The 15,019-nt window shown below is 42.6% G+C and overlaps 3 protein-coding genes across 3 annotated transcripts; 1 reads left to right on the plus strand and 2 right to left on the minus strand.

Moving 5' to 3' along the window:
- Positions 1 to 1,135: 1,135 nt before the first annotated feature.
- LOC108829471 (uncharacterized) lies at positions 1,136 to 1,585 on the minus strand. The gene has a single exon (XM_018603124.1). The coding sequence runs from the start codon at positions 1,583 to 1,585 to the stop codon at positions 1,136 to 1,138; it is 450 nt and encodes a 149-aa protein (XP_018458626.1).
- A 5,249-nt stretch (positions 1,586 to 6,834) lies between these two features.
- Positions 6,835 to 8,011, plus strand: LOC130511230 (uncharacterized). The gene is made up of 5 exons (XM_057008128.1): positions 6,835 to 6,999; positions 7,091 to 7,358; positions 7,491 to 7,575; positions 7,654 to 7,778; positions 7,857 to 8,011. Exons 1-5 carry the CDS (start codon positions 6,835 to 6,837, stop codon positions 8,009 to 8,011), a joined length of 798 nt encoding a protein of 265 aa, XP_056864108.1.
- A 318-nt stretch (positions 8,012 to 8,329) lies between these two features.
- On the minus strand, positions 8,330 to 8,803 carry LOC130511231 (uncharacterized protein At4g04775-like). The gene is made up of 2 exons (XM_057008129.1): positions 8,639 to 8,803; positions 8,330 to 8,566 (listed from the first exon to the last, which is right to left on the minus strand). The coding sequence occupies exons 1-2, from the start codon at positions 8,801 to 8,803 to the stop codon at positions 8,330 to 8,332; spliced, it is 402 nt and encodes a 133-aa protein (XP_056864109.1).
- Positions 8,804 to 15,019: the final 6,216 nt, after the last annotated feature.

Genomic DNA, 15,019 nt, shown 5'->3' on the forward strand with positions numbered 1-15,019 from the left:
GAATCGAATCCGAACCAAAATTTAGAAATATCCGAATGAGACTGAAATATTTGACTCTGGAAATCCAAAACCCCAAAAGACTCAAACCAAACCCGAATGATTACCCGAACACCTACCCCTAATTTACAATCTATTTTTTTTCCTTTCAAAACAGAACAAATATATAATTAATAGTAATTTATACGCACTATCATATAAACAATCACATATATTATATTTTAAAAATAATGTGAAATAAATAAATCATAATTTAAGTTGGTATATGAAATTTGATTTTGTATTGTATTTTTCTTTTATACATTGAAACTTTTTTAATAATGGTTATTGAAAAATATTTTAGTAAAAATAAAATTTTGAATATATTGTATATTTTGAATCAATTTGTTATATAAATCAACTTTAAATTATTATTTTGATTTGAAATATATATATAAAGTTTAAATTTTTTTTTATGATTATTTTAGAGAAATGATATTTTTAGATTATTGGATTAGCTATCTTAAAATTGACCCAAATAGATAATTTCTCGTAATATAATAGATTTTTAATTTTTTAATAACATAAATTCATTATTTTCTTTAATATACTGTTAGTTATGTTTTCAAACAACATTATATCATTTTATACTGCTATTTATATTTCCAAACAAACCTCATCTTTTTAAATTGCTATCTAAGTTTCCAAACAAACATCTCTTAAAAATTATTATCCATGTTTCCAAACAAATCTAATTTGTACTTTAGTTTTAATAATATAGATAATACAACATGCACATCGAAGAATCCATTAATATTATGCTAAAATTTTGTAAAATAATATAGCATACACATCGAAAAATACACTAAGTTATATGCAATAACGCTCATATAGTATAATAATATAAGACAGATTTACCTCCAAGGTCACTTTTCATCTTTAGTATTACATGTTAGATCAGTTTCAACTTCTTCTTTTTTAACACTGAGTTTCAAGAAAAGGGGGGACCCTCTGGGTCAAGTACAAGAGAAAATAAAGCAGAGAAGATAAAAGGAAGCAACATAAAAAACCGATACCAGTAGGTACCGTGCCTGAGACGGCAAATGAAAAAGAAAAAAGCTAGGTCTTGGAGCTTGAGATCAACCTAAAAACCAATAGGTTAGGCAGAGTTTCTCCGTTCCTGATCAAGAGAATGACGAAGCCAAGCAGGTCCGCCAACAGAGATGTAAGACTGAGAGCGGGAGCCTAGGATAACACTGTCTGCAATCAATTGAGCAACAAGGTTCCGAGGCGCAGAAACATGTTCCAGAGACCAAGAACCAATGAGATTAAGAAGGCAGAAAATGTTTTGCCGTTGGAGCTCGAGTTCAGGGAAGAGGTCCGGCCTGAGAATAGCTTCTCGAACCTCAAGAGAGGAGGTTTCGAAGATGACATTTCTTTGTCGCATATTCCACATAGACTCAACAGCCCAGAAGAGTGACTGAAGATCAGCTTCTCTTTTCGACGAGGTAGAGGGGTAAGCGCGACGACTGTGATGTAGTGCCAGTCCTTGAGCGTCTCTAGTGATCCAACTAGCTCCACTATGACCACTTGTATTGCTCCAAGCCATTCCAACATTACATTTGATGAGTGATGGTTGATGCCTTGTCCAAGCTGCAGAGGAAGTATTAATTTCAGACCTTAACAAGGAGTTATCAGAGTCAGTAACGTTCACTGAGAGTCAGATCATTGCATCGTCAACGGATTTAGTGGCAACGTCAGAGAGAGAAGATCTAGAGTTCTCAAAGACCAACTCATTTCTTGCTTTCCAGATATTCCATAAGAGCCAGGGGAAGGCAACGCTTCTCTTCAGAATACCACTTTGTCTTTTCGTACTTGCAATAAGGAAGTGGATATTGAGAAAGACGAAGTTAGTAGAGAAACCAGAAGGAGGAAGTTGTAGGCCAGAAGAACGCCAAGCTTCAGCTGCACTAGGACAGTGAAACAGAACATGACATATGTCTTCACTCTGGTGTCCACAGGATTTGCAAGATGGATCAACGTTGATGCCTCTTGATCGAAGCCGGTCACCAACCGCTAAAGCTCCTGATAGTGCTCTCCACAGAAAGTGGCATACTTTGGGAGGAGTTTTGAGCTTCCATAGATGCTTCCACAGCTGTTTTTCAAACGGAGGCAAGACACGAGCAGAGGAGCTTGAAGCTTTGATGGAGTTGAGCAGCTTGTAGGCACTTTGGGTAGTATAACTCCCATGACGCGTGAAACCCCATATGTCTGAGTCCTGTGTACTGAGTCTAGGCTTTATCTGAATGATACGGTCCACATCCTCTGCAGTAAAACAATCTCTGAGCTTAGCGATGTCCCATTGACTCGTTTGTGGGATAAAGAGATCAGAGACCGTTAAAGTGAGATCCACAATACTGTCTTCTCTGTACATTGGAGGCCTTGCAACTGTATCCATGATCCAGTTTGACATCCACACATTAGACCTGGTACCATCACCAATCTTCCTCAACATACCTTGTTTCAAAACCTCGCGACCATGAAGAATAGATCTCCATGCGTAGGAAGGACGTGTGCCAATGTTAGCCTCTAGGAAAGAAGAATGATTGAAGTACCGACTCTTTAGGATTCTTGCAACAAGAGAATCAGGTTGAGAAAAAATCCTCCATGCTTGCTTCCCAAGTATTGCTTGATTGAATAGAGCAAGATCATGAAAGCCTAAGCCTCCTTGTTCTTTACTTTTACAGAGTTTGTCCCAAGCTACCCACGGGAGTTTACGTCGGTTACCACCACTGCTCCACCAAAACTCTCTCATGGCAGAGGTAAGCTTACTACACAAATCTTTGGGAAGCTTAAAGACAGACATTGCGTAAACAGGGAGGGCAAGGCCAATGGACTTCAAGAGAATTTCTTTACCGCCTTGTGATAGGGATTTTGCAAACCAGCCATGAAGTCTATGCTGAAGCTTTTCTCGTATAAAGTTGAGAATATTAACCTTAGAACCTTTGAAGACTTCTGGAAGACCGAGGTAAGTCCCTTCTCCACCTTCCTTATCAATTTCTAGGATTCGCTTAACGTCAATCTTCACATTTGCATCGACTCTGTCACCGAAGATGATTGAGGATTTGAGCTTGTTTATTCGTTGACCAGAAGCTTCACCGTAGAGAGCAAGGCAGCGAGTGATTTCAGCACTTTCCAGTACATCAGCCTTACACATAGGTAGGCTATCATCTGCAAATAATAGGTGATGTACACTTGGACCCTGAGCATCTAGTTGAATGCCATGAATCCGACCCGAAAGCTCAGATTGGTTGAGCACGTTGACTAAGGCTTCAGCACAGAGGATAAATAAGAATGGAGAGATAGGATCTCCTTGTCTGATGCCACGTTCAGGGCGAATGTAACCATGCGCATGACCATTCAGGAGAACAGTGTATGAGAGAGAGCTAACACAAGACATCACCCATCTCACCCAGATTCTGTCAAAGCCAAACTTCTCCATCAAGGTTTTCCAAAAAATTCCATTCTACTCGATCAAAGGCTTTAGACATATCAGTCTTGATAGCCATGAATTGAGAGCTGAGAGATGGGTTGGTGCGCAGACCATGCACTAGTTCATAAGCAACTATGATATTGTCTGTTATTAGCTTGCCTGAGACGAAAGCACCTTGAGTATCAGATATAAGAGACGGGAGAAACGGCTTCAGACGATCCGATAAAAGCTTTGAAATTATCTTATATTTAACTGAGCAGAGGGCAATAGGTCTCATGTCTTTCACCGAGTCTGGATTTGGAATCTTTGGTATCAAGCACAACTGAGTGTGATTCCATCCCGGAGGCATAGAGGATGTCCTAAAGAAGTTACGAACATCTTCAATTACTTTATCACCGACAATGTGCCAGAAGCTTTGATAGAAAATCCCAGACATACCATCCTCTCCTGGTGTGCTCCCACCTTTGACAGAAAAGGCAGCCTTTTTAATTTCCTCTGCAGAGAAATCTTTCGTCAGGCTTGCATTCATCTCAGGTGTGACACGAGCAGCGAAGCCTGCAAATAGCGTCTCTAGATCAAAGGGATTTGAGCTCATAAACAGCTCTCTGAAAAAGGCAACAGCAACCTGGCCTTTGGCACCTTCAGAGAAGTGCTCAACATCAAGGTTGTCTTTTAACATAAGGACTCTGTTCCGAATTTTCTTGCCTTTCACAACGTTATGAAAGTAAGAAGTGTTCATATCTCCTTCTTTAAGCCATTGCTCACGACTTCTTTGACGCCAGAACCTTTCTTCCTCCTTGTGTGCTTGAGCCAACTCAGAGCGAAGCCTACTCATAGAGCGAGCACTCGGGTGGAGTCTGGTAATTTCCTTCTCTAGAGCCTCCTGCAGTTTCTGAAGAATCAAACGCTCAGGTACTCCTGCCCGAAAAAAAAAGAGCTGAGATACTCCTGCCCGAAACTGCCCAGATTTAGAATTAAATAATTCTTTATTTAAATACGAAAATTTATTAAAAGACCACATGGCCAACAGAAACTTGCATAATTACAACCCAACCAGGACCATTTCGCGGACCATCCAGACCCGATCTATGAAATTCAGATATCTTTCTCTATAACTTTCGAAATCTTTGTAAGAATTGGTGTGATTGTAAATATTGGTGAAACTGTACATCGTAATAAATCGTCAACAATATTCTGTATATAATACTAAGTTGAACTAAATTTAACTAAATCGCACTTTTAGATTTCAAATGTTTTATTATGTTATTTTTTGGACAAAGTTGTTGTTATTGATATATTTATTGAATTTTGAATTTAAAAAATAGTTTATATGATATAAATAGATTTTGGCCAAACTTAGAAATGTTGTACATATTTAATAAAAGTAGAAATGTTGTAAAAAGTAGAAATGTTGTAAAAGTTGATAAAACTAATCTCCAAATGGCTAGTGAAGTTTATTTGTTAAAATAAAAGTAGAAATGTAGTTAATTTGTTAATGATATATTGAAGTTAAAATATACAAAGATTAGTTTATAGAGAGAAACTAGAGGATTGAAACTAGAGACATTACATTAAGTCAAACATAGTGAAAGTAGATAAAACTACATGCCATAAACTCGAGAAATAAACACCACAACTAATCTTCAATTGGCCAGTTGGCAGCTGTCAAGTGAATTTCATTGCAGAAGTCCCAAACTTCACATTGCCAGAAACAACGATCGCACTTCCACTGTGTTCTTGATCCATTATAGGAGACTACAAACACCGGTTCTTCTATTGCGGAGCACCAGCAATAATTTGAGAAGATGGGATTCTTTATTCTTTCAAGTAGTGACATAAACTCTTGAGGTTTGTCGTAACCCCAATGGCCTGAGGGTAGCTCAGTCTGGATCATGCAATTCATCCGATGAACAAACTCACGACTAAAGTTAGGAAATTTGTGAAACAACCCTCCATCATCTACACTAAACGCTAAGTTCAGCATTCCATCTACAAACTTGGCCAACTCCAATCCTCTCTCAGCAGCAAGATGGATTTTCTCTCTTCCTTCATCAAGTAAATGAAGTTGAAAGAACTCATGCATACCTCGTAGGTAGATGGCCTCTGGATTACCGGCTTGGTAGCACCTAAGTCGGAATGTTCTTACAGCATTAACCTCATTAATCCAATCATTAAAGCCAATGAGATTAGCAGATTGGTAGAAGTAGTCGTCTCTGCCTATTTGATTGAACCCGGAGAAAGCAATTCTAGCACTACCGAAGTCTCGGATGTGGTTTGTTGCTACCTTTGAGAGAATCTTATGGAGGATGGAAGGAGGGACATATTCCAAGTTGAAGTTCGACATAGAGTACAAGGATGATGAAAAACTTGAGAGATATTCGTTTAATCGAGTAAATGGAAAGATTTACGTGTTATTTATAATAGAGATAAGATTGCATTTACTATCCCACTTAAGGGTGTGATTTGATAGACGGCTTAAGACACGACTTCTCACTGCAAGTACAAGGAATAAGAACAGTCGTATGTCAAGGAAAAATTTAGTGAAACTAAGTGATTTATGATTGTCTAAATTTATGAAACTAAGAAAAATTTAGTGTAGTTATATAGAACTATGTAAGAATTAACAAATTTAGATATTCTAAATAGAAGCAAAATCGAAAAATTAATTATACGGAGTGGATTATTTAATGATAACAAACAGTATAAGAAATAATAATTGAAATATTTAGTTTGAGAAAAATCTGTCATTTCATGATTTATGACCTGATTTATGACCATAGCGTCGTGACCCTTGATATTTGCAACGCTACACGACTTTTCACGGACGCTTCTGACAGTTTAAGTGAAACTAACTGATATTAATTGTCTAAATTTATGAAACTAAGTAAAATTACATTGAATTTATAGTGTAAATATATGGAACTATGTAAAAATTAAAAAAATTAGGTATTATATTGTTTTATATTTTGAAAATAAATATAATATTATGGATTATTTACTTTTTTTTGTAGGGTTATGAATTATTTACTGAGCAAGCAATAAAAGAGATCATAAAAATGGTTGAGAAAAATCCAGTAATTAATGGTATTGATGGACAGAGGAGAGGGTAATCAATGAAGTAATTAATCGATTGAAAAAGTCTCTAATAATAATCATTACACTCGCGACTCTACACTACACTTGCATTGAAACCAAACGTGAAACGTCACAACACTACACCGAGTTAGTTAAACTACACATCTTCATCATCACCATTGCATTTAGTTAAACTCCAACTCTGCAAAATCTCTCATTTCATCTCATATCCGAGTTCTATCTTCTCTTCTTTCATCTCTGAGTGAAATTCTCTCATCTCTACAAACAAGATGACAGACTACTACAATAAGCTTTCCCAGATTTCTGAGACTTCTTATAACCCCGACGTCAAGGCTTGGCGTTTCAGAGTCAAAGTACACAGGGTCTACCCTCTCTATTCCTCGGTTACCAACAGGGTCATGCCTTTCTATTCCTATGTCCTAGCTGATGAAGATGTAAGTGTTTTTTCATCATCTCTCAAGTTTTTCATTATCTCTCAAGTTTTTCATCATCATTTAACTTGATCCTTGTACTTTATTTATGTAGGGGTGCAAGATGGAGATGACCGTTTATGGGGATTATGAAAGTTTTAGAGGCCTCGAAAACAAGGAGGGAGAATGGGTGGAAATCTTTCGGGTAGGAGTTGAACGTTCCTGTGTAGGTTTCAATGCAACTAACTCTCGGTTCAGACTAACTGCTTCGCGACTCACACAAGTCCGCATGATCGATCCTCTGAACAATCGGCTTTTCATGGACTTCAAGAACATCCATGCAATCCCTCACATGTCCCAAAGGGAACGAAACTATCCCATAGGTATGAATGCTGCTAAAATAAATATATTCACATATAGTCACATATTTAGTTTCAGAACTTTGTATGACTCTGTAGATGTAAGTGAAACTAAGTGAAACGAACTGATTTAGTTGAGTTACACTTATATGGTAGATACAATTGGAGTGGTCTTCAATACCGAAGCCCGTTTCGATGACCCTGCAAGACCAACGATGATTTTTTACATAAGAGACAACATGTAAGTAGAAAGTAACATATGATCCAAGCAAAATTTATTTATATTGTAATTGACACACGTTTTCTTTATTCTGAATAGTGACAGCCAGATTAAATGTGTGGCAACTGGCAAGCAGGCCTATGCCTTCCGGGATGGTCTTGAAAATGTGGAAGGTGGACAGGTGATTTTGGCCCTTAAGATGTGGAAGGTCTGCAAGTGTTGGAGTAAGTGTAGTTTCTGTGGCTAGTTTTGAATATGATAGTGGACTAAAACGTTTACTAAAATCATTTACATTAATACAGATTTATTTGATCCTCCTGATCTATGGCTTGAGACCGAAGGTGGACTTTCAGACTTCAGGTTCAATCCGCGTTTGACCGAGGTTGAGGACTTCAGGCAGTCTCTACTAAACAGCGACCCTTATGTTCAAAAATATGGGATTGAAGGTCTTGTGTAAATCGTGTTGTTCTCACTGTTATGGTCTTGTGAAAATCTCGTTGTTTCAACTTGTTTCACTTAATCGTTTGAACTTTTGGTTTCACTCAATCTCACTTGTTTCAACTTTTGGTTTCACTTAATCCCTTGTTCCAACTTTTTCGATAGATCAAACCCCATGGTTGTTCAACTTCGCATAACTTAGAAAAACATAGCTTAGCAATAACAGTTACTTTTTCGATAGATCAAACAACGATTGTTCAACTTCGCATAACTTAAAAAAACATAGCTTAGCAATAACAGTTAGTTCTAGGAATTGGAATTCTCTTAGGAATTTCAATTACTTTTTGTACATCATAATTCCTAGAACTAAAACGATGGTAAGAAGAACACAACCTCCTGATATCTTTATCATGGGCATCTTTTTGGGACCTTCGCGGATATCTCCTTTGTTCCTTATTGTTGCTTTGAGACTCTGAACTTCTTCTTCGAGTATTCGAACTTGGTAGTCCAGCTGCTGTATCTCATCGGTGAAGGCTTCGTCAACCCATTTGAAGACATGATTGTCGTTCTCGAGCTACATGATTTTTTTTTAAACGAGTAAGCGTGATTCATAAGCGTTCCATATGTAAACAACAAACGGATGTACCCTCTGTGAAGCCGCAGAGAGACACCGATAATACCGGCGATATGGGTTTGCCGAGCTTCTGGAGATGAGCTCGGTGACGCCAACCCCGCACCAACACCTACTAGGTATCCCCGGAGTTCGTACCCGTCTCCGACCACCGGTCGTGGATGATGAAGCGGCGGACATCTAGGTTTTGGGAGGGGAGGGAGTGAGGTCGAGGAGAGAGAGGAGAGAGATTTAGGGAAGAGAGAGAAAATGAAGATAGCAAATGGGGAAAACCTAAAAAAAAGTGTTTAATACTTCGATTGAACGATTCTGGGGTTTTAGTAAATTGGGAAGAAGAAAATTAGAAATTCGAAAAGCTGAGCGGGAAAATTAATCCCAGGGTTTTTTCTGTTGTAAGTTTCACCAAGTACTCAGTTTTACAGAAAGCGTCAAAGTTGCACTTTTTAATTATTTATATTTATCTTAGTTATACTCTACTTAAATTAATGATTTTGTGGTTATACCAATGCAATTATGTTTCCTAAGTTCATTTCCCATACGATCACGTACATATAAACTTGATTTCGTGCCATAGAGTTATCAAATCTAACTCAGTCAGTTTCAGCGATAAAGCTATGACAACACATTGTATTTCCTATACGATTGCTACGAGCAATGAGATGGAATTTTAATAATTTTAATAATTCTTATTAAATCATAATTAACATAACACTACTAATAAACTAAAAGCGTACTACTTCCATGACTTATAAAATTAAATTAAAAACTTTAGAATTTACAATCATGTTATTCAGTTTACATAACGTAGTTATACCAGTTTCACTTAGTTATACAACACACTGTTGGGGTCAAAATCGGTCAAGACGAAATCGATGTCCGAAAGTCTCGGAAAAACATGAAAAATGTTAAAAGCCACCTCGAGAGACTAATTGTTAATCGAGAAACCTTAAGAAAAATTAAGTTCGAGATTCACCATCTCGAAATCAACTGCTAGAAACATTTTCTACACAAGGAAAAACCTACGGAAAACTAAAAACGCGAGAAACACGAACACGCCAAAGGAACCGAGCAGCCAACACCGAGCGTGGCCGTGGCCGCCGGGCGGCTAGCCCCGTGCTGGCCGTGGCCGCCGGCGGCTAGCGCCCGTGCTGGCCGTGGCCGCCGGGCGGCTAGCCCCGTGCTGGCCGTGGCCGCCGGCGGCTAGCGCCCGTGCTGGCCGTGGCCGCCGGGCGGCTAAGCCCCGTGCTGGCCGTGGCCGCCGGCGGCTAGCGCCCGTGCTGGCCGTGGCCGCCGGGCGGCTAGCCCCGTGCTGGCCGTGGCCGCCGGCGGTTAGCGCCCGTGCTGGCCGTGGCCGCCGGGCGGCTAGCCCCGTGCTGGCCGTGGCCGCCGGCGGCTAGCGCCCGTGCTGGCCGTGGCCGCCGGGCGGCTAGCCCCGTGCTGGCCGTAGCCGCCGGCGGCTAGCGCCCGTGCCGGCCGTGGTCGCCGGGCGGCTAGCCCCGTGCTGGCTCGGGTCGTCGGACGGCTAGTCCTCGTGCGTAAATTCCAAACCTCCGGGTCGCCAGAAATCCGTGTTTCGCGACTTTCCGAGTCCTTGCAAGTAAAACTCCTTTTTCTGTTCCGGGATTTCTGAAAACTCCTAAGACATCAACGGATAGGAAGACTTCGTATAAAACGGTGATGGTTATCGTACAACACCATTCACCTCAGCAATGGATCGAAGATCTTCCAAAAGACTCGACATCCAAGTAGGAGCATCCTTTCAGAGAAATCGTAGAAAAACAGCGGAAGCCCGGAATGCGGCCCGAAAGGGACCAACTCCGATCGGACGACCAGTTTACGATTTTCTAAAAGGATAGATGCGACGGTTTACAATTATCTTCGCATGACAAATGATAAACTTCCGAAAAGATAAATGTCAACTTTCCGAAAGGATAAATGTCAACTTTATCCTCTGTCTTCCATGATGATGAAAATCCTAGCGCAAAAGCATGGACCGCCAAAAGCATGGACCGCCAAAAGAAATCTTCCATGACCTGTTGCCAGATGACCTGTTGCCAGAAATCTTGAAAGGCCCGGTCCATGCAAGATGAAAATCCTAGCGCAAAAGCATGGACCGCCAAAAGCGTCCGGCAAGAAGAAAACCTCTCGTAACGACAAGTACGTCCATCACGAGGGGGAAGACGTCCAAGGCGAACATAATTACGCCGTTAATTCCGAGCAAGGAAGGACCTCCGGAAACACCTGGACGCGGAACTCGTACAAGGACAACTCCAGCTGCGAGTTCCATCAGACGAGAGGTCACTCCACCGCCAACTGCAAAGTCCTCGGCGCTAGACTCATTATGAAGCTGCTCGACGGCAAACTAGCAACGGTCAAGAGCATGAAAGACCTGATCCTGGATTCTGACCGTCCGCCGAGGACCGACGGAGCCAATCCCGATAACGCTCCTGGAACTCAATCGGGCGAAAAACGCGAACGGAGACAAGACGGCGAAGGAAACAACAACAACCGCCAAAGGATCAACATGGTCATCGGAGGATCACATTTTTACCAGGACTCTGTGTCGTCAATCAAAGCCTACGGACGGAAGGCTGAGACAAGCCCCGGATGGTGCCCGGAGGACGACGTTCCCAGTCACGCAATCACATTCGAGGAACAGGATACGACCGGACTCGATAAACCCCACTACGATCCTCTGGTCATCGACTTGGTGATTCAAGATCTCGAAGTCGGCCGCATCCTAATCGACACAGGAAGCACGGTCAATATCATGTTCCGCGACACTCTGCAAAGGATGAACATACCCCTCGGAGAAGTCATCCCAGAGCCAAGACCACTGACTGGATTCTCGGGCGTCACATCCATGACCCTCGGAAAAATCAGACTCCCGGTCATGGCTAAAGAAGTCACGAAGATCGTCGAATTCGCGGTAGTGGATAACCCGGCTATCTATAACGCCATAATGGGAACTCCTTGGATAAATGCCATGAAGGCAGTCCCGTCCACTTACCATCTCGGCGTCAAATTTCCAACACCAACTGGAACAGCGGTAATCTGGGGAAGCCAAAAACAGTCGCGACTCTGCTTCCTAGCCGAACATAAACTTCGCAGCAATCGGAACGCCCCAGTAGCTAACCCGAAGCGAACCAAGAAGAACCTGAGTACCTCCGAGAACTCAGCAAAAAGCAACTCGGATTTGTCCGAACAGGCCACAACTCAGGAAATTGGAAAAATCCTCGAGTCCGTCGCCGAAAAAACGGATGATCCAACTCCCGACGCGACCGCCGACTTAGCTGAAACAGTCAAGGCGCCAGAAATCGTGGAGTAATAACAACCGTGATAGAAGCAGAACTACGAGATGGCTTGATCCTCGCAAGAGGTACGTAGGCAGCTCGTCGCAACCCGACGGGTTCAGCTATCCCCCTCGCCAAAAAGGGGGGGGGGAGATGGGAACGGATGTCCTTGTACTCCCGCAAAAAAACACTTTTCGCGTATAGTCTACATTATAAATGATAAATCCTTTTGATTCAAATGCTTACTCAACGCATAAACATTAAGGAAAACGAAAATCATATCTTTAAGGAACGCGAGACGTCGTTAGTTCCCAAAAGGTCTCGATTCTCCATTTTCCTCCAAACAGTCCATCCGCGACTCTAAAAACTCCACTAAACAGTCCATCCGCGACTCTAAAAACCATTTCCGTCGATTGGCCCCGACAGAAAAATACAGAAACGTTTCACTCAATCAAATTCGTAGTCCGGCTTCTAACGAAGTCCTTTTGCATCCGACAAGGATATCATAGCGCGCTATACAAAAAATCCAAATTTTGGTTAGCTCTTCGTAAAGGAAGTAGCTCGACTCGTACCCAAACGAATCATATAAGCCGATAAGCACTTCGCAGATTCTAGAACGGCACGAGTCAGGTCAAAATCGCAAACAAGCAAAACGAAAGCCGATTTGTCATCGCACAGCTTCAGTCCGAAAGTAGACCTAGGTCTTGCCCTAAACCCGGCCTTGCTGGTATCTAAGACATCTCATAGGCATAAGTATCCAGAATACGAGATCCCAAAACTTGCCTCTTATCGCTTACAAACCTAACGTTCACTACGAAGTGACCTACGGACCTAGCGACAAAAAAAAAGAGATTGAATGCGAAGTGACTACGCGTATTCAAACCCTCAACACTTGACGAAAGTATAAATCAAAACGCATAGTTCATGAAAGGCATTTATAACAGGGATCCGAAAGCCACCAACGGCTGATCCCGAAAAACATAAAGTCACGCGACCTCCTAAGGGTCGCAACACATACATACAAACGGCCACACTTGGCCAATCATAAGTTATAATCAAATTCATAGCAGTCGGTTAGAGATATTCCGAACGAAGAGTCGGGCTGATCAACCTCCTCATCCCCGTCGCCCACGTTTGGGTCCTCGCCTACATCCGCCGTATCCTCCGAGACCTGGATAGGATTCCACAGTTCTCGAATTCTTCCTTCAATCGGAGGAACAAAGGATTCGGCGTTGGCACATATCCTCATCGAGCCATCCATCGTGGCAAGTTCGCCGGAAAGAGAGAAGTTCCCACGTTGCATCTTGCCGAGAGTACCGACCGAACCACGGCACTCGCGAAAATCACCTACAAAGTCCTGAGCATCTTTGTATGCTTCGAACTCAGTAGAAAAAATTTCGGCCCTTCGGTTCATCTCGGCGGCGGCTCTTCTCCGTCCGCTCCTCTCCGCGCGAACAAGGGCCCGAGCCTGGATTTTGGCTTGCTGGCGATTTTGCTCCTCCATCTCCAATCGATACTTAGCAAACTCCCTTGCCGTTTCCTCCGCTTTAAAACGGGCCAACCGGGCGGTGCGGAAACTCCCATCAATCGATGCATTCCAAACTCTTACGGCCTGCAAAGAAGCCTAGGTCAAAATAAAAAGAAAAGAGAAGTTACTCGAGTTTCAAGAACAAACCTCGTTGACCAAGCGAGCACCCTCCGCAGTCACTTTATCCCTTTCCTCGTTGTCCAAAGACTCGTCACGGGAAAACGCCGGAGGAAGTTCGTCAAAGAAGTCACCCGGGGGAGGAACATCCCGACTCTCTGAGGTAAAGCCAGGGTCGTATCTCGGCGTCGCGCCATCTCCCGACGAGGCCTCAATAGCGATCCCTTTATCTTTACGAGGTCTCCGCCTCTGTCTTAAAGGGGCAAAACGTAGGACCTATCGTTGATGCAGGACGTGTACCACCTCGCGATCGGAGAAGCGCGACAGCCCCTCGAATCCGGTCGAGAGTGAAGGAGTTCCAGGAACAAGGCCTCGACCTAAAAAGATCCCTCCTGACCGCGAGATCGGAAGGAACATGCGCGAGACACCTGTTCTCTAAAAAAAAAAAAAAACAAACACGTTCGATATTCGCCTTTCGAATGTTAAAAGAGGTAATGCAATAATTTTTACCTCGCTGGTACGACCAGTCCGTTGGGAATAGGTGGAGAAAGCCTTCCTCAACAGACTCTCCGTCTATCCTCACAAAAAAGAAACGATCGACATAATCCTTGGCATGCGAAGTGACTCCATTGATCACCGAAAAATTGGTCCTCGCCTTCATGGAGTAAACTCCATTGATACTCGTCGCCTTGGAGTTCCATAACCCCTCGAAATCGGCGGGGCTAAGATCTATCCCTAACTCGTAACTCAGGATCACAACGCCGAGCCAGCTCTCCAAAGCTGACACGTTCAGCTGGCTGATTGAGATTCCGAAACGATCAAGGGCCTGAACGATGACCCCAGGGATTGGGAACCACAATCTACATTGCGTCAAGAACGCCTCGTAACAAGTAAAATAACCTTCCGGAGGGTGCTCCGAACTCTCATTCCCCTGGGGAATGCGGAACACGACTCCCTCCGGAACTCCATAGTACTCTCGCAGAGTTTCAAGATACTCGGGGGATACTTCGCTCGGTGAGTCGATTTCTCCACGCGCCTTCAGAGGTCGCCTGGGAATCGGGATCACGGGAAGGGGAGCATCAGTGCCAAAGACAGCATCGCAGTACGCGTTCCTGTTGATCTCCGAAACCTCAGGCTTCGGATTTTCTTCCTCAGCGTGAAAACTATCCGAGGACGAGCGAGACTGCCTCCTCGAGATTTTCGATCTTGAAGTCATTCTTTTCTTAAAAGCAGAGAGAGAATTTGCAAGAGAGAGATTAACTTGAGAATCTTGGGTGAAGTAAGAATGGTAAAGAATTCACAAGTCTTTATAGGCAAAATTTTTACTATTCACCCCGACCTTCGGCACGATTTCGTCTCCATACTTTCCTCATGAACCATACCGCAAGCTAGGACCAACGAACCCTACGGCTCCTAGCTAGCTGGGGGGCTAACTGTTGGGGTCAAAATCGGTCAAGA

The sequence above is a fragment of the Raphanus sativus genome, chromosome 4 (assembly GCF_000801105.2).
Source record: "Raphanus sativus cultivar WK10039 chromosome 4, ASM80110v3, whole genome shotgun sequence".
NCBI classification, from domain to species: domain Eukaryota; kingdom Viridiplantae; phylum Streptophyta; class Magnoliopsida; order Brassicales; family Brassicaceae; genus Raphanus; species Raphanus sativus.

What these genes read in the sequence shown, in the direction of transcription:
- LOC130511230 (XM_057008128.1), top strand. Translation starts at nt 6,835, where the DNA reads ATGACAGACTACTACAATAAGCTTTCCCAGATTTCTGAGACTTCTTAT. An exon ending in TTTTACATAAGAGACAACAT is followed by an intron (nt 7,576 to 7,653) that starts GTAAGTAGAAAG and finishes TATTCTGAATAG; the next exon opens with TGACAGCCAGATTAAATGTG. An exon ending in GAAGGTCTGCAAGTGTTGGA is followed by an intron (nt 7,779 to 7,856) that starts GTAAGTGTAGTT and finishes ACATTAATACAG; the next exon opens with ATTTATTTGATCCTCCTGAT.
- LOC130511231 (XM_057008129.1), bottom strand. Translation starts at nt 8,803, where the DNA reads ATGTCCGCCGCTTCATCATCCACGACCGGTGGTCGGAGACGGGTACGA. An exon ending in TCTCTGCGGCTTCACAGAGG is followed by an intron (nt 8,567 to 8,638) that starts GTACATCCGTTT and finishes AAAATCATGTAG; the next exon opens with CTCGAGAACGACAATCATGT.
- LOC108829471 (XM_018603124.1), bottom strand. Translation starts at nt 1,585, where the DNA reads ATGGCTTGGAGCAATACAAGTGGTCATAGTGGAGCTAGTTGGATCACT.